At 34.2% G+C, this 22,576-nt stretch overlaps 4 protein-coding genes across 4 annotated transcripts in view; 2 read left to right on the forward strand and 2 right to left on the reverse strand.

Moving 5' to 3' along the window:
• Window positions 1-5,706, forward strand: part of LOC105619383 (hemicentin-2) — a 17,166-nt gene extending 11,460 nt beyond the window's left edge. The window contains exons 4-6 of the mRNA XM_012200904.1: window positions 944-1,071; window positions 5,214-5,382; window positions 5,600-5,706. Coding sequence (XP_012056294.1) covers window positions 944-1,071; window positions 5,214-5,382; window positions 5,600-5,706 — 404 coding nt within the window. The remainder of the gene's footprint in view (window positions 1-943; window positions 1,072-5,213; window positions 5,383-5,599) is intronic.
• Window positions 5,707-8,188: 2,482 nt separating this feature from the next.
• On the reverse strand, window positions 8,189-9,350 carry LOC105619385 (putative GTP cyclohydrolase 1 type 2 NIF3L1). Its single transcript, XM_012200905.1, has 4 exons — window positions 8,985-9,350; window positions 8,805-8,913; window positions 8,563-8,727; window positions 8,189-8,457 (listed from the first exon to the last, which is right to left on the reverse strand). The coding sequence occupies exons 1-4, from the start codon at window positions 9,348-9,350 to the stop codon at window positions 8,189-8,191; spliced, it is 909 nt and encodes a 302-aa protein (XP_012056295.1).
• Window positions 9,351-9,837: 487 nt separating this feature from the next.
• On the reverse strand, window positions 9,838-11,232 carry LOC105619386 (probable cytosolic iron-sulfur protein assembly protein Ciao1). The gene is made up of 2 exons (XM_012200906.1): window positions 10,777-11,232; window positions 9,838-10,386 (listed from the first exon to the last, which is right to left on the reverse strand). The coding sequence occupies exons 1-2, from the start codon at window positions 11,230-11,232 to the stop codon at window positions 9,838-9,840; spliced, it is 1,005 nt and encodes a 334-aa protein (XP_012056296.1).
• Window positions 11,233-16,412: 5,180 nt separating this feature from the next.
• LOC105619388 (SRSF protein kinase 3) lies at window positions 16,413-19,533 on the forward strand. The gene is made up of 6 exons (XM_012200909.1): window positions 16,413-16,672; window positions 17,422-17,632; window positions 17,707-18,022; window positions 18,197-18,775; window positions 18,863-19,160; window positions 19,242-19,533. The coding sequence occupies exons 1-6, from the start codon at window positions 16,413-16,415 to the stop codon at window positions 19,531-19,533; spliced, it is 1,956 nt and encodes a 651-aa protein (XP_012056299.1).
• The last annotated feature ends 3,043 nt before the right edge of the window (window positions 19,534-22,576 follow it).

The following is a 22,576-nucleotide window of genomic DNA, read 5'->3' on the forward strand; positions in this document are numbered from 1 at the left end:
AACAATAGAGAAGTTTAAGTTTACGTTACTACTTAGTTTAGTTACGTCTACTACTACTACAACAACAATTAGTCTAACTAACGTAACGTACTACTCTCTACACACACACACACACACACACACACACACACACACACACACACACACACACACACACACGCACACACGCGCGCGCGCGCGCGTACACGCATGCACGTTTTTCGCGAAGGATAAAAATTATATATCTATAAACATATATAATTTGAGGATAGTGTTCTTTAATTTATAATATAAATCTCTATATGATCTAAATTCAAACTAAATTTAGGATTTAAATGCTGACTGAATTTCCGTCGCAGATTTACAAGCCGTGTTTATAAATTCCATCCATGTCTAATTCCATCCGTTGATGTAACGATGTGTTTTATAAATGTTAATATTAATACAAACTTATGAATTATTAATATTAAACATTAATATTAATTACATTAATATTGAATTTCCATACAAGATATCCGATTGAATCTTCTTATTAATAAAAGCTAGTATTAATTATTAATTAAATTAAAATAAAAATAGATGTAATTAAAATAGTTAAAATAGTTAATGATTTATCGACTCGATTGATATTAAATTTCTACATATTATTTGGATCTAATTTTTTTTTAATGATTGATAATGTGATTTTTAATCCCTTCAGACTTAATTTTATCGGAGCTTGTTAAAAAAAATTTTTTTTAATCCAAGGGCGCTTTAATAAATAATTCATAAATAATTAATTTTTTTTAAATTTTGATTATTTTTTCAACATGTACATGTATTATGTTTATCAGATCTCATGATGTTAATGGAATTAAATAATTTCAACTAACTAATGTCTTCAAATTTGATACATGTATATTATAAGATCTGAAGGGATTAATATTTTATGTTACATGTTATATTCTCTGGTTCTTATTCATAGAGCCAGTGACGATAATCATCGGAGAACCAGAAATGTACATAAACAAGGATAGCACTATGAATTTGACCTGCGTCGTGCGACATAGTCCTGAGCCACCCTTGGTTATTTACTGGACTCACGATCATGAGGTACGTTACTATCAAGTTATGAAAATAGATTCATTTGATGAAAATGAAAGTAAGAAAGAGAAGGAGTTTCAGCAAATTAATTTTCGATCGTCATCCCCAACTAGGACACATCGCGTAAAAGACGGTAACTTAAATCCACTGTTCTCTTCGCTCTACCATAATTCTTTGTCTTCTCCCATTCAACTTACGCTCACACTCGATCTACTCCGTTCTCACTTTATCATGCGACCCGTTTTAAGCAAGTTTTTAAATCTAAGATTCTAAGTTTGCTGAAGAGAAAGAGACAGAGGAGGAGGAGGAAAAACTTTTAATTTTAATATTACCTGTTCGAAGCGTTTCTCCTTGTTGAATTTTTAAATGTACGAACACCGCGGAAACTCCGTCTCATTTCTCAACTTCAAAACCTATCTCCTCTTATCCCCCACCTTTCATCCTTTTCCCTTTGCAACGTAAAGTTTTTTCTAGTATGCTTTGCCAACCCTGGTCGCATCATACAACATCTATTTCCACGACCATGTTTCTGTCTCTGTACCTCGCGGGCTTCTCTACTTAGGTCTTATATATTCTTACTTTCGAACTCCACCGACAGTTCATCGCATTAACTCTCTCGTCGTTCTCGCGATATCTTCCAGTTTCGTAATGTTACTAGCCAATATTACGCACTGTATCTTCATTTCTCGTTATTACCTTTTCTCAGTTCACTTGGTCGACATTTCTTCGCAATTTACAGCACAGTTCTGAGATAAACGTGTAGCCTATAATTTAATTATTATAGTTTGTTGCCAATTCTCTTATTCAGTTCTTGACGTTTACCACGTGGCTTGTTTAATATTATTTATTTTATAATATAAGTAAATTATTCACTTATATTATTATTAATATTTATCTACATATAATTAATATTTTATAAACCTGATTATTTTTATCTGCTCTCGTTTTTACGTTCCTTGAAGTTTCTTTTAGTCTTTTCTTCCGCACACGAATGGATTTATTTTCCATCCTTTCACTGGCTATCTTTTCTCTTTCACCTTTTTCTCTCATTTGAGGATTTTCTTTTCGCAATCCGATTTTTGCAATCCATGCGGGTCCAAATCTTTTTCCAACCGTCTGTCACTTTATTTCTTAGTCTATCTTCCTGAATTTGACTTTCTTTTTTTCCAAAGATCTATCTGTTCTGTCGTCCTCGATCCCATAAGCTTCCGTGTCGCGTATGCGTGGAGATTTCTGTTCATACTTGTTCCGTCTCATCATTCGCTTTCTATCCCGTCCCGACACTACTGCATCCGTGCTAGCCAATCCTGCCTCGATATTCCGTAGCTTCGAGTGAAAAATTTGACATGCAGTATTTCCTACTAGCCCCATATTTTCCGTCTGTCTCGTCGCACGCATTCCTTCCATGACCTAGTTAACCTTGCCGTTCGTTGGGAGAATTATGCATGTTGAGATATGCAGTATGTAGCATAAATATCGGTAAACGCGCAATCATGCTACCGCCGTCTCGTTGGTACAATTGATTTTGGACATTAGTGTGTGTTAACTTTATGCGTAATTACATGCATGATGTTTGCCATTATATAATATGTTATAATTGCGAATAAAATTAAAATACGTATACATATACGTGTCAAAGTGCAATGAAATCTTGATAATTCACAAGGAAATAAAATTACCGCGGTAACCTGCGGAATAGTGGTGTTCAATTGCGAGTTTCCGCTCACAGCAATCTCCTCTTCCTCCCTATCGATCCAAGCAATCAGTATTATACACAGTATAATCCGTTTTGTGTATCCTCATTATAAAAACTTACATAAGATCGCTTTAAAAAAGTTACATCACAGAAAAAAAAAAAAAACTTTAATTTGAATTATTATTTGACTTCAGATTCTTTCAGTTTCAGACAAACATTTCAGTTTCGAAAATATCATACTGGAGTTTATCAGGTCTTAAAAATTCTATAGGCACATAGATTATTGTGGAATAAAATAAAATATTGTACGAATTTTTCGAAATAATCTTCTAAAAGAGAGCATATTTTGTAACGAAAACAAATTCGTGTAGGAGATTAAATTCACGTTTATTTTTTTGTAGATACTATAAAATATTTATTCATTGAAAATAATAATTATAACCGTATACCGCACGGATAAAAAAAAAGATATTGTGTTAACAGAATCACGCATGCTGAAATAGGAAAATAAACATTATATTCGAGAGCTAAAAACATGAATATTAATGTCAATTACTAAGTATTACCAATTTGATATTTTGCACTTTCAGAATTTTAGACATTTTGTGGCCCACCAACAGCATTTAGCCGTCGTGCCATTGTTACATTGGAATTCGCTGACGGCATGTAACCGTAGTAACGGCATGTAAATGCTGATGTATGTTGGATCAGTTTATGAAATGAGAATATGTTAATATTATGTGTTAAACACTAAACTTTCATTAAATAAAAGTTTAATGGAAGTTATATGTGCTGCTGTTTCTCGTTTCTAAATATTTTTAAGAGATTCAAAAAATCTCTAAATGCGAAAAGCTGTTTAAAAAAATGCTTCTTCAGTTATTCCGACGAAACAATAATAAAATGTATTTACATATAATTTACAAATAATAGCATTAAAAACATGCATATGTATATATATATATTTGCATATGAATACTGATAGAATACAGGAATGTGTACATACATTGATACTTAAAATAATTATTTGAACAGTTATTAATTCCGCTTATATCGAAACTTCATTAAATATAGAGGGCTTATTTCATAATTGACTTTTCATTTTGATTCAGAAAAAATTCACTCGGGCTATATCTGATTTGTATGGCAAAGGAAAACGCAAATAAAATATTTTGCTTTCGTCCTGACTAAAAGCAAATGAAATATTTTTCGTTTTCGGTCTCTGATATAGGGAATGCACAACACTATCTTTGAAATTTTTACATGAAATATGCGACACTAGACAGAATTTTTGATATCTCGAATCGTTTTAGAGATATTCGCATATTACATTTTCCGCGAATCCGAATGGATACATGAATCACTATTTGTTTAATATTGAAGTCGCAAGTGGCAATCTATTGTAGATTCTCGATAAATATGCATTACGTGAATACATGCTGTTGCGGATAATACAGGATTCGTCGCAAAATGTAATAAGCATGCAGCATGATTCAATCAAAATCCATTTCTATACGGACGTGAGAAGAATAAAAAGCTGTTGCTTAAATTTAAGAGGCAGAATGAATAAGTGATGTGGACAGAAATTAAAACGACAATAGGAGCGGATAAAGAAATTGTCATATACCGAAACGCGGAAACGATACTCAAACTGTGAGAAAGAAAATAACGCAAAAACAACATTTAGTATAAAACTAACGACATATCCTGAATTGTAGTTGTATTTTCGGATTTGTAGTACTTCTCCGCCGTGTGCATCTCTCCGAAAGTTTTTGAAATTCATTCTGCAACAGAGTGACATACGATTCGTTTATTTTGGAAGTGTTGTAAGTTCAGCTTTGAAACATTATGAGTTTCAGCGGAATACAGACATAAACTGATAACTGCTATATCGGTTTCACCAAAAGTTTTCAAAACTAGACTCCCACCAGTTTACAAACTGGGAAACACGATCGAGCCGGAAGGAAAGCTATCGTTTTTAATCCGCGTACGAAATACAAAAAAAAAACATAAACACGATAACACACGCCACTGGCTACGTATAAAAAAAAGCGTACGTTTATTTAAGTAAATTAAAAGAGAAGAAAAAGTTTCTCGATAAAATACTAATAACTCTAAACTGCAATTGTATCCCGATGCGTTTACGAGACACTACTAAACACGAAATTAATTCCATAAAATCTTTCATATGGCGAATAACGGAATTGAAGATTTATCTTACGTCTCTCGCATTTACGTTCCAAACGAAAAGGATTCTGCTACTTTTTTTTTCGTTCCTCTCTTCTATGAAGCATCACCGATCACCGATGTTCACCGATTGAGCTTTTTTTTCCGACGGAAGATTAATTAATCATCCATTAATTGATCTCTTCGTCGGTTTGTCGAACACTATTGTATAAGCGTTACAGGAAGAGATTTAATTAGAATAACATTTTTTTCCGGAACCTGCATGTGACAGGTGATCAATTATGACAGTCCGAGAGGCGGGGTATCGGTTATCACGGAGAAGGGCGAGGTTACGACGTCATACCTTTTAATTCAACGTGCTCAACCGGCAGACAGCGGACAATACACCTGCCATCCCAGTAATGCTAATACAAAGACAGTCTTAGTACATGTACTTAATGGTATGTATACTTCTTAATCTTATAACGCACCTGCTGTTACGTTGTTACAACGTCTGTATGACGGCTTAATGTACCTAATAGCGATCTTTATGCGCTATTCAGCCTCGATTATCCAGTATATTGCGAGAAAATAAATAATATCTCGCGAAGCCACACTCGGCTCTCCGTTAAGAAAAAGAAAGAAGAAAAAGGAGAATATTAATCTTTCGCTTTACAGGGGAACATCCAGCTGCGATGCAGCACGGCGGACAGCTCAGATTAGCCAATTTACCTTTTGTAATGATCTCGACGACGCTTTTGACCTTCTTGAATCATCCATATTAGAAGTAGAGCTGGACCATCGTAAACGTTAGTTAGATATATTCCTTTCAATTTTTCTGTCGCACTTCAACCGTTTGATTTTTCCTCTCACGCAACACTCTACGCAACTCGTATGAATAAACAATCGATAAAATAAACTATACAAGTTCGAGAGTCTTTCAGCGCGATAACATGATTTATATTGTACAATTGTTGTTTGAATAATTGTTATTAAACGCTATTACTATTGTTATTTACTATAATTTATTGTTATTAAATTTTATTTCTATTGAAAGATAGCCTTTATATAAGTAACATAGTCGTCAATCAAATTAATCTTTATACCTTGCGCGAGAATTATTAGATATCCTTTATGAACTGCACAACGTCACCTACGTATTGTCTACGTCAATAAGCGTACTTTGCGAAAGTCTATAGGCGAATATAAATGGGCGAGAGAGAATCGTACCTTGGAACGGAAAAGCATCGTAATGTACTAAAAGAAATATAAAAACAAAACTTTGAAAGCGACGAACTGAAGACAAAAGCGACAAAACGGTCTCGTGGGAAGAAATAAAAAAAAAGACGAAATTTGTGTTAATGCTAAAGTATTGTGCGATTTAAGGCGAAGACAGGGTAACGAAAATCGAATACATTTGTGAAAATATTTGCTGATTACTTAATTTGGAAAGCTCAGATCCGAACAATACGTAACGTTACATCTATTTTGCTTCACCACGTTTTACAAGACAATACGTTGCGCTTGCCAAAAAAAAACTACGTACATGTTACTGTTACAAGAATAATTTAGATTTTAACATAGAGAGATGCATGTTAAAATCTATTATTATGTTGTGAGGGAAGAAAAAACCACGTATAAAAAAAAATATATATATATATAATATACTGTAAAGCCGCTAAAATGAAAATATTCGATGATGTATGAATGAGCGTGTCACATTGGGTATGGCTGGAATCATCCGCATAAATGTATAAGTTTTTGAGAGAAAATTGTTCTTTAACGAATAATCGTCCTCAATACAAAAAGAATTCCGATAAATTTGACGCACTCAGATGAAAGAATGCGCTTCAATAACCATCAAATGTTATATCATAATTACATTAAATTTCTATTCGTTGATTCGATTTATCAATCATTGGCGTTTTATTTGATATTGAAACCAATTTATTTGACGAGGATCTATATTTCTTCGAATGATTGTTACAGACTTGTAAATGATGACGATAATTATAAAAAATACTATCATTACAATAGTTGATACCTATTGCTCAGATTATAAACACTCAAGGTTTTTAAAAGTTTCAATCCTTATTTACTGTACGAACATTGATGTAATATACTTTACTTTATATATTTAATGTATTACTTTTAATATATTACATTACACAAAAAAGCTTATTATGAAGATTGATTTTAATATTTATTCAAAAAAAAACCAAAACAACTTAAGTTAATCCTAGATATACACATTGGAGTCTATCCATCGAGATTTTTTCAATATTATTTCCTTTTTCTTTTTTTTCAATCCATATCTCTTGGAACTCCTTCATTCTATCGATTTTTATAAATTATGGGCTTATTCCTTGATCGATTCATCGATTGAAAAAAAAATTTAATTGAAATATCCATTTTTGCTGGAGTTACGGTAACAAATATAGATAGAGTCCCGGGACTTCAGTATGTACTTTATGTAGATAAATATCTAGGATTAATGTTAGATTGTGCGTCTTGAAAATTTTAATTACTTAACAAGTTAAACAAATGGTTTCAGATTTATATCTTGTTCAGGATTCATACTTGTATATCATAATCGTTCTACAAAATTAGGACGTGTATATCATGCGTGGCCGAAATTATGTAGATAATTTGAGACTGTCGACTGTCGACTACTTTTTGATTTAATGAGTTTCTATTAAGTAATATCTATTTGTTATTGTCGTGCAAATAAATCAATTATGATTAAATCATATGTATCGTATATCATTTCATTCTTTGAGTATAAACGATATTATATTCGAAAAATAATTTTATAGACTTATTAATATTTTTTTTTATTTTAGAAATAAAACTACAAAGTTGTATGTGAGAAAATCAAAATTAAAAATGCATTTGAATCGTGATAAACGATCTGCTAATTGTTAATATGTATATACAGAATATTTTGCAGTATGCAGTATCTAATTCCAGGAATTAAGACTTGTTAGCGAATTCAAGAGGAAGAAGAAAAAAAAGAATGAAATAATCGATATTTCCTTGGTTAAATCTTGTTTGTACAATCTTTTAATGATCGATACTAAAAGAACATTACAGTAAATCTCAAAATTAAAATTCTATTAGAGTAAAGTACGTTGCTGAATAAAAAGAAAAAGAAAGATCTTTATTTCCAAAACATTAAAGTTTCCCTCTTCCATATAATAAACTGTACAATCGCTATTAAATACGATTGCTGTGATAAGAGATATAGTGAATGTTTTTTATAACAGCTTACACGGTTTGTAATGGATCCTTATCACTTTCAGAGACATACACTTCGACAGGTTGTTGCAAATTTCGTTTTAATATCGAAGCATATATTTTTAAAAAACCACGTTCTGAATCAGAATGATTTGTTAGTATAACATGACTACCCTGATGTACAGCATCCAATACATCGTGATGCAACATTTCTCCCGTGAGATATAAGTCTGCAGATATTCCTTTCAATATTGACACACCTGCTCCAGCACATAATGCAACGGTATTAATGTAACCATCTAAAATATAATAATGATAATGTAAAATATATAATAATTATATTTATGTATCCATCAAGCTTAATTTCTTTTTCCAGCAATAAATTATTTTTGTTAAGATCTCACCTGTATCTCGTGCACGTGCTAATCTTACATGCTTCAAATCAGTTCGTTGCTTCACTAAATTTACTGCTTCATCAACGGATATCCGGTTCTTCAAGGTACATAATCTTCCAAAACCATAAATCGCGTTATCTTCATTTGGTTGAATCGGCTTACTACTTTCGAGTTCTTAAAATGTAATTTTTATATATAGTAAAATATTAATGCTTTAACGATGAAAGTATAATAATGAATTTTTTTCTTACCAAAAGCTTCTGCTAGCCAATCGTTTACACCACCTTTCACAGAATCAAAACTGCTATGCGGAGAGAAGACAGCAATCTTATTTTCTAGACACCTTGCTATTATTCGTTCCTATTATGTGTAAAGAAAATTAGATTGCGATAACATTTTGATAAAGATCATATCACACAACTTTACCATACCTTCCAAGATTTAGTTGTAATAGATTTCAACGGAACAAATATTAACGGATGATACGTAACAATTAAATCGGTTTTTAATTTAATGGCTTCATCCATAACATCTTCGGTTAAATCATTCGTTAATAAAATATGCGATACAATTTTTGATTCTGTAGGTTCAACTAGTAATCCAACATTGTCCCAAGAAGCTGCGAGCGATGTATCCGCAAATTTATTCATTGCACTCACAACATCTTTTAAAGGTATGCCGACTTTATTTCCTGTAGCATTACTCATCGTGCGTATTGTTTTATACTGTTTAATATATTTGTATCGGAAGTAAAAATTCTCGCAAGATAATCCCACGTTGTACAAACGCTTCAGCATTTATATGCAGCCCTAAAATAAAAATAACTGTAGATGACATGTTTCGATCACAAGGCTATTAAAGATATTACATAATATATTGTAGCATCCAGATATTTAAACTTATTAGTTATTCATCCCAAAATTAAAATCAAATTATAAATATTAATAAAACTATTAAGATATTGACTTTTTAAACTATATTAACTTTTTAAGATATTGAAAATAAAAAACCTTTCGATTCGATCTTTTCAAGAAAAAAAATAAATAAATAAAACTATTCGTTATTTTATATAATATTACAAATTTTGTTACATTAAATGTTGTGAAATTCAGAAAAGTAAAAATTAGATGAAAACGTTCCGTTCTCACTATTTTGAGGAAACGATAAATCATTTTGTGAATGAATGTCTATTATTTATTACTCATCAATTTTTTTAATTCCATTTTTAAGTAAGAATGGTATAAATAAAGTAAACAGAATTACATATTTTACATAGACATATATTTATTCATTATAAAACCATATTTTCACTGTACTATCGTCGCTCGCAGACGCGAGTTGTCCAGGAATTGTGGGATTCCACTGAACACAGTTAACATCTTGAGCGTGTGCACTGTTTATCGAGCAGATCATTGTAAAACTCGGTTGATGTGGATCACAGTCGCTATCCTCTTTAAATATCCTAATGATATCATCGCCGCACGCGGTCACCAATAAACCTGTGGTCTTGCACCAATCGATATCGTAAATAGTTCTCGTATGATATCCCGATAATGTGCTGATACACTTCCAGACAGACTCGTTGTTCGGTGTAGCGATGCCCATATCGTTTCCAGGTTTATATTCCCGCCATATCTTCACCGTTTTATCATCGCTACAGGTTGCTATTCGATTGCCAATCTTATCCCATGAAAGACTCCATACCGTAGACGTGTGAGAGGACAAAGTTGCAGTGCACGACCAATCACTATCAGCTGCATTTTCTTTAAATATCTTCACTGTGTTGTCGTAACTAGCAGAAGCTAGAATTTCTTCGTGTGGATGCCATCTCACCTAAAATAAAAGTAAACTTTTATTTCAAGGCATATATCCTTACTTTAAATGAAATATCCATTATAAATTGATAAGGCAGAGCAGAGTTATTCCATCAGTTTCAATTTGAAAATAATACGAAAATTTACGATAGCAAACAAACTCTTTACAATGATGTGCTGTACATTATACAATCATGATTACTCCATGAGAGTGCAAGCACAACATGTAAATAATTATCAACATGTGCTGTTCAAAACATAAACATCGCGAGAAATGGATAAAAAAGCTCTGCTCTGCCCTAGAATAAGTAAAAAATTTTTAAAATAAATAAATATATATATATATATATATATGTATATATATATATATATATTTAAATGATTTCCAATAGATAAATTTACAACATACCTTCTTTACATCTTGAGTATGAGCATTAATAACGGCATCACATTCGTATTCATCGTCATTTATTTCCCATACCCATACAGATTTGTCTCGACTACATGTGGCGAGTAACTGACCAGAGATTGACCAACTAACGCTTTTAACTTCGTTCTCGTGTCCTTCTAACGTCACATTGCATTCAAACTGTCCCGACTTTTTGTCCCACACCGCAATAGTGGCATCAAAACTCGCCGACGCGATATAATTACCACAGGGGGACCAAGCCAGTTCTCTAATGGTTCTGGAATGTCCTTCGGTAAGGATCATTTTCGTAACCCACTTGGGTCCCTCCAGTCCCCATATTATAATCGTCTTGTCTTCCCCACAAGACCCTAGATTCGCACCCTTGGGATGCCAACAAACACTCCACACTCTGCCTCTATGCCCGGTCAGACTTTGCTTTAGTTCCAACGTACCCATTGCTACCTGCAACAGCATACATAATTCTTATATAAAAACCAATACATTTATTAAGAATGCTGTTAATAGAGCATCTATCTAAAGGATTATAAATGCATCGACAAAAATAACAAATGTATTTTCAAAATAAAAAAAATGCCTAAAGTAAATAGTATACAAAACAGGTCAGCGAAGGATACTTTGGAACTAAATAGCAGAACTACAATAGTATCATTTCGCAAATACATCCATTTCAATCATTTTTCCTATCAATCCTTTCTCATTTTTATATACAGTGTAGATAATCTATTTGTAATGTATGTAATTAACAACAATGAGCCTAGAGCTAGAGAGGTTTTGTGTCACATGACGATAATAATTGAATGACGACGAAAGTTATCTCCCAAAATTATCTCCCAAATTTGCTTTGCGTTCAGTAACAAAAACAATAATAAAATATCCAAAGATTTTGCAAACTTACCGTTTTGTGTTTCTGAAACGAATATCAGTCGCTACTTCTCGCATGCATATATAATATACAGTTATATATATAATATACGGTTAACAACACGTAGAATATTTATGAAAATGATAAGCCTCCAATTGTTTCCGACTCCGAATAGAGAGTGCAAAAACAAACCTAAGATTGCCTTCTATTTAGTAACACAAGTCGATACAAATATCATTCTATCTTACTTTGCAGTCCATGAATAACAAAGATGGAATAATAGGTACGTTCTTTTTAATTAAAGGTCTCTTTTTCTCTTCATGTTGGAGAGAAAAAGAGAAAAAATGAACCGTGCAAGAAGTTAAGATAAAAAGAAATCTCTGAGATTCCTAAATATTCCTAAAATCGCGATCAAACTAGAGAAATCGAGATTAGATTAGAATTTAACCAATCAAAGTAAAGTTAACTAAACTTAAGATTGGTTTTCTTTCTTCTGACTGGTTAAAATCCAATCTCAGGATCAGTCCACTTGGCGTTACAAATGCTTTGAAGCATTTGATTGATCAATCGAAAGAATTTTATTAATTGATCAATTAAAAAATGCTTCGAAGCATTTGTAGCATCAAGTGAATCATTAATTTTTAATCTGATCACAGTTCAAGCATGATGGAATTAAGGCCGGAGTCCGGAACATAAAGATACATTTTCATGAGCCATTCAAAAGGATCACGTGGTCCAAACTGACGAATTATTAAGCGTCACTTTTTGTGAAACATCACTGAAACAGTATTTGAGCGGCTCGTGAAAATGTACCTTAATAGGGGATCCTAAAGTAAAGGTCGAATTTGATCAATAAAATTGATCGATAAAATTAATCTATATCATAAAATCGAATATAGTAATGAAACAAAATTAAAAATATGAAGAAATTACATATATTACATTTCTTTCTATTTCATAAATTGAAAGTATAAAGTATAGCCTTGTGAAATATAACATTGCAAATTTTGTAAATTTTTGTAAAAAACAATTTAATACAAAAAATTTACGAACATGTATATCATTTTATATTGTAGAAAGCATTAAAAAAAAAAACCAGTTAAGATTATTCAAGCAAATTTTTATGATTGTCTCAGAAAAAAAACTGAAATAGAACATTTATTTTGAAGCGATCATTTATTTTATTGCAATTCAATAAACTTTTTGTTAAGGGTTTAATATTAATAAACACTATTAAATTGAATTTTATATCCATTAAAGTTTTTCTAAAATGTTTGTTTTTCGTTTATAATTCAATTGTTTTATATATTTGATATTGATGTAAAATAACATGTTTCAAAATATATTTAATAAAACATATTTAATATAAATAAAATTCATATATGCTTTATAATAAAATGTAATCACAATAATTGATTGTAAACATATATATAATACAAACATAATTAAGCATTATCGAAATGTTAAAATTTAATTCAATTAGTGCAAATTTATGAAATATTTGATCACTAACAATCTCTTTATCTGTATATATGCCAGATATCTAATACTGTATCATTAATTTTTGTATAGAAATAAATATTGCATGTTATTATTAAAAACAATTATATTCACAGTAAGAAGCTCACGCAAATAATACAATATTGTTTAAAAAATTTTTATATATATAATTAAAAATAGAAACTGAGAAAGCACTATTAATTTTCATATAAAAGAAATAATAGCAAATTTATAAAAACGAGTTTGTTTTTGAGTGAAGCTTGACATAACAGAATGCTATAGATAAAACATGAAAGTGACTCAGACAACACGTATGTTCGAAAACGAAACATAAAACATTTTAAAAACATTTTAACATTTTATCTTATGTCTTGAGTTTGGACTTTGTTGTCTGGAAAACTACTAAATATTAATATCTGAATATTAATAATCCAAATAGATTACGTAAAATTACGTAAAAAAAATTAATATTTCGGGTCACTAAAATTGTATTATTGTAAAATCATATTCTTGAATGTTGAAAGAGTGTACCAGAATTCGTTCAGTTTTTAGTGTTCAAAAACCCTTTGAAAATCATAAATAGGCAATGATCCAGCTGGACTAGAAAAGCAGTAAGAAAAACGTTGGACTACGAAGGATTAAGATGGAATAAAAAAACTGATTATGGCTATGTGTTTATGGATTAGATCTTTCGAACTTTTCATAGCACTCGAATGTTATTTGTTAATCATTATGACGAGATACAAGATGCTGCTGTACTTCTTATCTTCAAATCGGTATTCAAACATTAAGAGAAAATGTACTAAACTTCAGTAAATATGTTTGTTTGAATAATTCTAGCTAAAAGTTTACTAATTATATATATATTTTTTTTTATTTGGTACAAAAGAATTATTAACTATTTATTACTTTTTTATTTTATAATTATTTATCGTATGTAAATATTAAGTTAGTATTTAATTTAGAATATTTGTCAGTATAATCCATTTTTTATTTCAAATCTTTCTTAAAAAAAGGATCAGCCCAAAGCAAATGGGCCGTTCCTTGCGCACAATTCGCTAATCATTTGACTGCAATTTATACTTAATTTATAGCTACGGTGACCATACGTCCTTTATTATAAAGAACAATCCTTTATTTTAGATAGCTGTCCTTTAGATTTATTTGTTTTTTCAAAACTCATTTTAATTTTGTCCTTTTTTTATTCTCCAATATTGTCCTTTATACTACCCTTTATTTTGAAATTACGGAAAATTCTTGCGTTGTCTATATAATAAAATGTCTATATAATATTATATTAATAATCAAATTTTTACGGAAAATATTTTACAGTTTCATACTTATAAATACAATTTATTTTTGTTAATTTTTTATATTTCTTAATTTTTTAAATTAAATTTATTCAAACTACAATTGTTTATTATCTACATTTTTTTATTATTTCGAACCTTTTATTTCAGATCAAGAGTTCGTTCTAATACAATCGAACAGTTTCAAACTATCAACAAATTGTGCGTTATTTCAATTTGATTATATTGTGCAATAAAATTTTATAATGCACAGATTCTTGACAGTCACAAACTGGTTTGAAAACATATAGGAACACAAAATCCTAAAATTTTCAGACTTGTTCTTTATTTTCTTTAAGAAAATATGGTCAACGTATTTATAGCTAATTAAATATTCGGGTGTGTTTGCGTAACTTTGCGGCACGCTCGATATCAACCGCGTGAGCGCCACTAATCCAATAATTTGTTTCTCAAATACTGTTGTCCGAGTCAGCGGGACCTGCGGGACGCGCAATCGCCGTGACGCGACGCAACGCAGACGTCATCACATCCTGATCCTCCAAAAAAAAAAAAAAAAAACAGGAGTCCTCCTATTTTTGTGGAAAGTCCTCCTAGGTAAAACAGTATCTTCAACTTACTCTCCCCGGCGTGAAACAAGTAAGGAGGACGCGAAGGACGAATGAATGAAACGTAGAAAAGGGAGGAAACGGCGCGTTCGCAGCCAAGACCCAGGTCACCTAGGTGCGCGATCGTCTCGTCAGTCGTCTGCTGCCACGGACCGCCACGGTGCGGAGGTAGAGAAGCGTAATCGCGGGCGCTCGATTGACGATCTGACGTAGATTACGTAGAAACGTAGAATCCGAGACCGGCGACTAAAGTCGCCACTGCGGGCCGCACCGACCAGAGGGAATCATCGCAGGTGAGAGGAGGCGGATCGCTCGTTGTGTTTGCTAGGCATTCGCGAATCGCGTGTGCACGGCGTACAGCCGAGGCAGCTGAGCGTAATATGTTGTATTAGTAAATGTCGACCGACAACACAACGGCAACGACAGTGGTAAACGTGACGGGCGACGATACAAGTTGGGTAAAGTGTGTGGCGTCGACGATCTGCCAGCGGACGAAGCACGACGACACCTGCTCGGTTATAAATATGTAGACGCGCGTACGTATAAGAATATTAAGAACGATCGGACGGTACGTGCGTGCGTGCGTACGTGCGTTAATACGACACATCAGAAGTGAAGACCAGCGAAGACGGCCATACTCAATAAACAACGGCCGAGCGAAGTGCGCGGCTACGAGAGATGAGCTAAATAGAATTTCAGAAACGGAAGAGGAGAGAAAGAGAGAAAGAGAGAGAGAGAGAGAGAGAGAGAGAGAGAAGAAAAGCGAGATTCCTCTTAGCAAATCGCACGCAGCGAGCCGCGCGCGTGAAGCTGCAGAACGAACAGAAAGAGAGAGAGAGAGAGAGAGAGAGAGAGAGAGAGAAGATCGTGAGAAAAGAGACAAGACGACAAACGGAGGCGAATTGAGCTGAGCTGAGCCGAGCCGAATCGAATCGAATCGCGGTCGGCGCGAGTGTAACCGCGATATATCGGTGCGCGAGGGCGAGCCAACAGCAACAGCACTAACAGATAACAGCAGTAGCAGTAACGAGTAGCAAGGAGAACACGAAGGAGCGGCCCGGAACGGGCGGAAGTGTGGGTCGTGCGTGCCTCTGCGTGCGTGCGGTGCGTACAGAGAGAACGTTGGAAAAGGGATAGCAGACAGCGACAGCAACAGCAGCAGCAGCAGCAGCAGCAGCGGCGGCGACAGCGGCGGCAGCGGCGGTGACGAGGACAACGACGACGACGACGGAGCAGGCGGAGGCGGCGGCGGCGGCGGCGGCGGCGGCGGCGGCGGCGGCGGTGACGAACGGAGCACCGGTGATCGAGTTTGGCGCGGGAGTCCAGTTGGTCGGTGGAATGAGCGCCAAAACCGACGTCAACAGGCGAGTACTCGCAATCCAGGCTAAGAAGAAGCGGCACAAGCCCAGCAAGCGCAAGGGCAAAGCCAATTCCCAGAGCGAGCAGGACGCGCAGAGCTCCAAAGGGCCGCGTGCCAGTCAGGTAGCGGCTACTGCCGCAACCACCGCCACCACAACCACCGCCACCACTACCACCACCTACGAGTATGCTTCGGACGGACCCCCGCAGCGCGCTTATAACAGCGACAACGGGACCAGGTAACCCCGACATGTCCGATTGCCTGACGAACAGTCGGCCACAACCGGCGGCACAAAGACTCATCCAGACTCGTTACATTATATCGCTTACCGGTGCACCAAGCATTGCGACGACACGATGTTACACTGATACGCGTATCTCACGTTACTGTCACCATTACGACGTACACGCGCGTGTATTTGACGGTGACAGTTAACCGTCGAAATCACCGGCTTGTTAAATTGCTGCGTTCTGTTTCAAGTTCGACTCCATTCCGTTATTCGGATCCCTTGTTGCTGAGATATCGATAAATGGATGATTATATAAACATCGGAATTGTCGGGAAACAAAATTGTGGATAACAATGATTAATGTAAGATAATGACGTAAGATAATAATTTTGTGGGCAATCATCTCTAGTAATTATAGATAGAGAATTAAAAAATATAAATAATCATTCATGTAATTTTTGTGCTAATCAGAATCTTAGCAATAGTCATAATAGAATCTTAGCAATGTCGAAAATATTGGTTTATAATCTTTGATAATCATGTTTCTGAATTATTTGATAATTGCACTTGCTACATGGGAGTATCATCATAGAGATAGGCAATGTGAAACTTAGTTGATTACATTTAGTTGTTGAAGTCAATCATTTTCTCGCTTAATTTTACTCGCTCTTTTACTCGCTCACGAGGAAGAATCGATTGTTGCAAGTGTCGCGTTAGTTATAATAACTTATCATTTATGATCGATGAATCTGTCGTAGATTGGTACCATGTCATAGTTCCAGCAATGAAACGATAGAGGACGATGATGCATTCAGTACTGAGGATGAAGAGCAGGAGGATAGCAGTGACTACTGTAAAGGCGGATACCATCCTGTCAAGATAGGAGATCTCTTTTTAAATCGCTATCACGTCACTCGTAAGCTCGGCTGGGGTCACTTCTCTACTGTATGGCTCTGCTGGGACTTGCAGGTACGCTTCCAGGATACAGTAATCAATATTCTTTCACCTACATAAACACGGGACGTTTTGACACTATGCTGCAGGATAAACGTTTTGTGGCGCTTAAAATAGTGAAATCCGCATCCCATTTCACTGAGACTGCATTGGATGAAATTAAATTATTAAAAGATGTGCGCGATACGGATCCCACCGATCCTAAGCGCAATAAGACCGTCCAATTGCTCAATGACTTCAAGATCAGCGGCATTAACGGCCTGCATGTTTGCATGGTATTTGAAGTGCTTGGACATAATCTTCTTAAATTGATTATCAAGTCGAACTACAGAGGAATTCCAAGAAATAACGTTAAACGTGTCATCAGACAAGTTCTTGAAGGTCTCGACTATCTTCATAATAAATGTAAGATGAATGTTTAAGTCATCAGTTGATAGCATTGAAATTTACATATTTAGCTTTACGCAATAATTTTAATAATATCATAAATCTGAAATGGAAAGAAAATCGTTCAAAAATCATAATTGTGATTTTTCAATAAGTCTACGGCTTTATAGTATATGTTGAATTATCTTTCAGGTAAAATTATTCATACAGACATTAAACCTGAGAATGTTCTTGTATGCGTCGATGAGACTTACATACGAAAATTAGCTTGTGAAGCGACAGAATTGCATTCTATGGGAGCGAAATTACCAGTATCTTTGATTTCTACCGCGCCGAAGGAGTTTCAAGAACCGATACCAAATTCCAAAATGTCCAAGAACAAGAAGAAGAAATTAAAGAAGAAAGCCAAGCGCCAGAACGAACTCTTAAAGAAACAGATGGAGCAAATCGAGGAATTAGAGGAACAAATTAAACTTGCAAATAGCATGAGAGAAAATGGAGAAATTGAAACGAATAGTCTAGACCAAGATCTCAATACAGAGAGCGTAGAGGATAATACGGAGAGCAAAGGTTCTCCAGATATCTCAGATCCATCCGCAGCTTCCTTACACATGAATGGAGTAGATGGTTTAGCGGGTGGTGAAAAGATACAGAATCCATCGCCTGAACAATCTGAAAAGATGGACAACGTCACTTTGTGCGATGTGGAGAAAAGCTGTGGCGAAGGTGTATTATCACCTGATCCCGATGACACTGACGAATGTAGCGAAGGTAAAAGTAATTGCTATTATCAATTAACGAGCTTTCTTTTTATTTCTTAATGCAGTTTTCTATATCATCCATTATCTTGCTTGTTAGGTCGTAGATCATTAAATCCACCGGAAAGTAAGCAATTGAAACGAGCATCCATGTCTCCTCTGGATCCTGCTATAATGGACTGTGAAATAGAAGTGAAGATAGCAGATCTCGGGAACGCATGCTGGGTTCATAAAAAATTCACGGACGATATTCAAACTCGTCAGTATAGGTCGCTCGAGGTTCTATTAGGTTCTGGATATGACACCTCTGCCGATATATGGTCGACCGCTTGCATGGCGTTTGAATTGGCGACTGGTGATTATCTTTTTGAACCGCACAATGGCAAAGACTACTGCAGGTAACGATTATAAGATTCAATTACAATTATATAAAGCTTGTAAAAGTTGAAGTATTGAATCTATTTTTATTAACATTTCAGAGATGAAGATCATTTGGCTCATATTATTGAATTGCTGGGAGAAATACCGAGACGTATCGCTCTTTCGGGGAAGAACTCAAGGATATACTTCAACAGAAAGGGAGAATTAAAGCATATTACTGGATTGAAACCATGGGGTCTATACGAAGTATTAACAGAGAAATATGAGTGGACGCCGAGCGAAGCACGCGAGTTCGCAGAGTTCCTAATACCGATGCTCGAGTTCAATCCGAGCATGCGAGCTACCGCAGCTGAGTGCCTGAAGCATCCGTGGCTGCAAATCAAAAAGTGATCGCGTTTTTTATTGTTTTATCTGTAATATTCCCACAACTTTCACCCCGGTCCTACCGCCCAGTCGCAATCGTAAATCGAGAGTGTGATAGGAAGCCGAAAACACTTGTAAACGTCAGGTGTTATTTCCGTACTGAAAATCATAATTCAGCGACTCAATTTGCATACGAAGAGCAAAGTGCGTCGTTTCAAGAGCGCGTACACATACATATATACACACTAGAAAACTGTTTGATATAATATGAATTACAGAAATAAATTGTAACATACATTGTTATATTAATCATACGTATGCTACAAGCGTGTCTCCGCGTGGGTAATGTTACGAAACTGAAAACGTTTCGAAAAGATTGTTATATACCCTTTACAAATGGTGATTTGACAATATTGCGGAAGTCGCCTCAAGGAAAGTCGCCTCTCGAATGCAGCGAGCGAAGTGTCGCAAAATCCGGATTTGTTAGAGAAGAAGATCTTGCAACATTCCGCTGATTTCCACATAAAGAAAAAAAAACGGCCGCGCGCGTGCTTCCTAACGTAACACTCTCAATACATCGGCTGACCATTTGTAGTTGTACACTTGTTAAATCGTGTTTTTAATTAGTGATGAAAGAACTTAAATTAAAAAGAAATTTTTCATAGTACTTTATATATACATTATTTTACACACATTCGTGTCGCATTCTTCGTACTCGTCATTTAATTTATCTATGAATATATTTCAAGAGTCGTGGGATCTATTCGTAATGCGCTGTGAAAATATTGGCGGACTCGGTATCGTGTTTGGTTTAAAATTAGGACTCATTGCCTTGACTCAGTTATCCGTGTGTACTTTTATATATCGCACACACTGGTCACTGTAAATTCTTGCCAACAAACTCATGAAGTCGCAACAGGACAGAAATGGCTACTTAATTAATATTTTACGTCTACCTCAATATATATGAGCCGGTTAGAAATACTCATCAGCAGATGCACATAACGAGGGACCGCATTGAAATAAATGTAAATTGAATTAGAGGGGGTCTATATATTGTAGATAATTAAGAGTTGATCACTAGATTCTTGAAATATATAATTTATGCGGGCGCTAATTGAGATAAGACAATATTGCATGCATATACGTTTTAGGATTTTATGTTTCATCTAATTTGAAATTTTTATATAAAATTTCAGAATATTTTCTCTTTTTATCGTTATTGTTAAGATAACTGAATTTTGACAGCATACGATAAAACTATATTTGTAAATGTTATAAAAAATTTATATATACTTTTGTAGAAACAAATGTACATATAAACCAACAAAACCTAACAGCATATCCAATATGCGATTTACTTATGAAAATTTGTATTTATATGCATCTTGTCTTATTCCATTGCGCTTCACAATACTGATATTATAATGAATTTCTGTTTGTTATAAATTTGTTTACGTCGCTAATGCGAATGCCTGTATACATAATGTACAATTATGAAAAGAAAGAATATCTATATTGCGAATAGGGTCTTTGCAAACAGGATGAGAGCAGTGGTAACAAGAGTAATGTTAGTATCATGCAAACTCCTTTACTTTATGAATACTGACTGATTACAAAGCTCTCTGCCGATAATAATTGTCTTCTATTTTATAAACGCTAAAGCGAAGCAGTGCGTTCCACTAGACCGTTTATGTCGCGTATATACTTTCCTCTATGCACGAATTCAATTCATGCTTCCTGCAGAATGTTCTGTTTCGCTTCGCCTGTCAATCTCAAGTTTCACAAAAGGACTCGAACTATGTGGAGATGCATACATGGAAGTATTCATTTCGTCATGATGTACAAATGTCTTGTCGCTTACTGTATTTCTATATTTCTTCCCGGGTAAAAGAGGAAAATACTCTAAAAATGTACAGCATTTTAGATTTTTTTAAAAACGTAATATGTGTTTTTAATTTCTTTTCGTTTAATTAGCAATATGTTTATTTGATCACACGTAAACATTTCAACATGAAATAATGTATAAGACGCAGTTTTTAATTTATTAAAAATTGAGCATTTTTATGAAATATGTTTGCTGATTTTCATTTATATATCTTCATTTATATATCTTCATTGTATGCTATGTTATTTAGCAATGAATCAAATTAGTTGAAAAATTAAAAAAGAAAAACATCCGGTATTCTGAAATTTATTAATATATAAATAAGAGATAGATATTCAAAATACGATATTCAAAAGAGAAAGTGCCTCTTCTACCCGCGCTATAATTAATATCAGATAGAGGAAGAATGCGTTTATATGTCCTTTTTTATCTCGGCAATACAAAACCTGATGCATTTTAGTTCGTAACACGTTATTTCATATTTCGCATTTCCCCTGCATCTTTTTCGTGAATCTCGTATAGTCTTCAATGACGACGTAATCTGTGCGATAATCTGTACAGTATATAGCTAAATTTTAGCGGCTGATATTCAATACTGTTCTTGTGAAATACGGCCAGTGAAATCCATTATTATAATGGCAACGATCACGATTCGATTTAATTTTTCCTGTAATATTCTTCGTTACTCGTAGTAGAGAAGACGCTTTAATCATATCGAGCTATTGCTCTGCCTGGCTTGACTTTTCAGTTCCTGATGCTACTTGTAAAATTTCAGAACTCACGTATAATTTTCTGAAAAACACAAGTATAAAGATTTATAAATTCCGAATCTCTCTGTGTAACCGAGGATCGAAACTGATGCAATCTCAGTGAATTTAAGTTTCCAGTTGTTAGAAAATAATAGGCATGTGAAGAATCCTTTATAAATAAGCAAAATAATTAAATCCTTAATTATTACGGACATTTTAATTAACAAAATAAAAAGAATATTTGATTGTTTAATTATTTTAATATTATTTTTCGAAGCAGTCGAAAATTATATCACAAATACGAATTGAGGTAATTTTTACGTGTCTTTAGGTAGTAAAATTGAATTTAATAAAATTTATGTGCGCACACGCACACACACACACACACACACACACACACACACACACACACACACACACACACACACACACA

This window comes from Atta cephalotes (genome assembly GCF_000143395.1).
Source record: "Atta cephalotes unplaced genomic scaffold scaffold00021, whole genome shotgun sequence".
In the NCBI taxonomy this organism is placed as follows: domain Eukaryota; kingdom Metazoa; phylum Arthropoda; class Insecta; order Hymenoptera; family Formicidae; genus Atta; species Atta cephalotes.

Bases quoted from the DNA above. Each gene is read 5' to 3' on its own strand.
- LOC105619385 (XM_012200905.1), bottom strand. From the start codon at position 9,350: ATGCTGAAGCGTTTGTACAACGTGGGATTATCTTGCGAGAATTTTTAC. The intron at 8,914-8,984 runs GTATGGTAAAGT...TACACATAATAG, and splicing joins TTACAACTAAATCTTGGAAG to GAACGAATAATAGCAAGGTG. The intron at 8,728-8,804 runs GTAAGAAAAAAA...TTACATTTTAAG, and splicing joins TTGGCTAGCAGAAGCTTTTG to AACTCGAAAGTAGTAAGCCG.
- LOC105619386 (XM_012200906.1), bottom strand. From the start codon at position 11,232: ATGGGTACGTTGGAACTAAAGCAAAGTCTGACCGGGCATAGAGGCAGA. The intron at 10,387-10,776 runs GTATGTTGTAAA...CTTTTATTTTAG, and splicing joins ATACTCAAGATGTAAAGAAG to GTGAGATGGCATCCACACGA.
- LOC105619388 (XM_012200909.1), top strand. From the start codon at position 16,413: ATGAGCGCCAAAACCGACGTCAACAGGCGAGTACTCGCAATCCAGGCT. The intron at 16,673-17,421 runs GTAACCCCGACA...AATCTGTCGTAG, and splicing joins AACAGCGACAACGGGACCAG to ATTGGTACCATGTCATAGTT. The intron at 17,633-17,706 runs GTACGCTTCCAG...ACTATGCTGCAG, and splicing joins GGCTCTGCTGGGACTTGCAG to GATAAACGTTTTGTGGCGCT.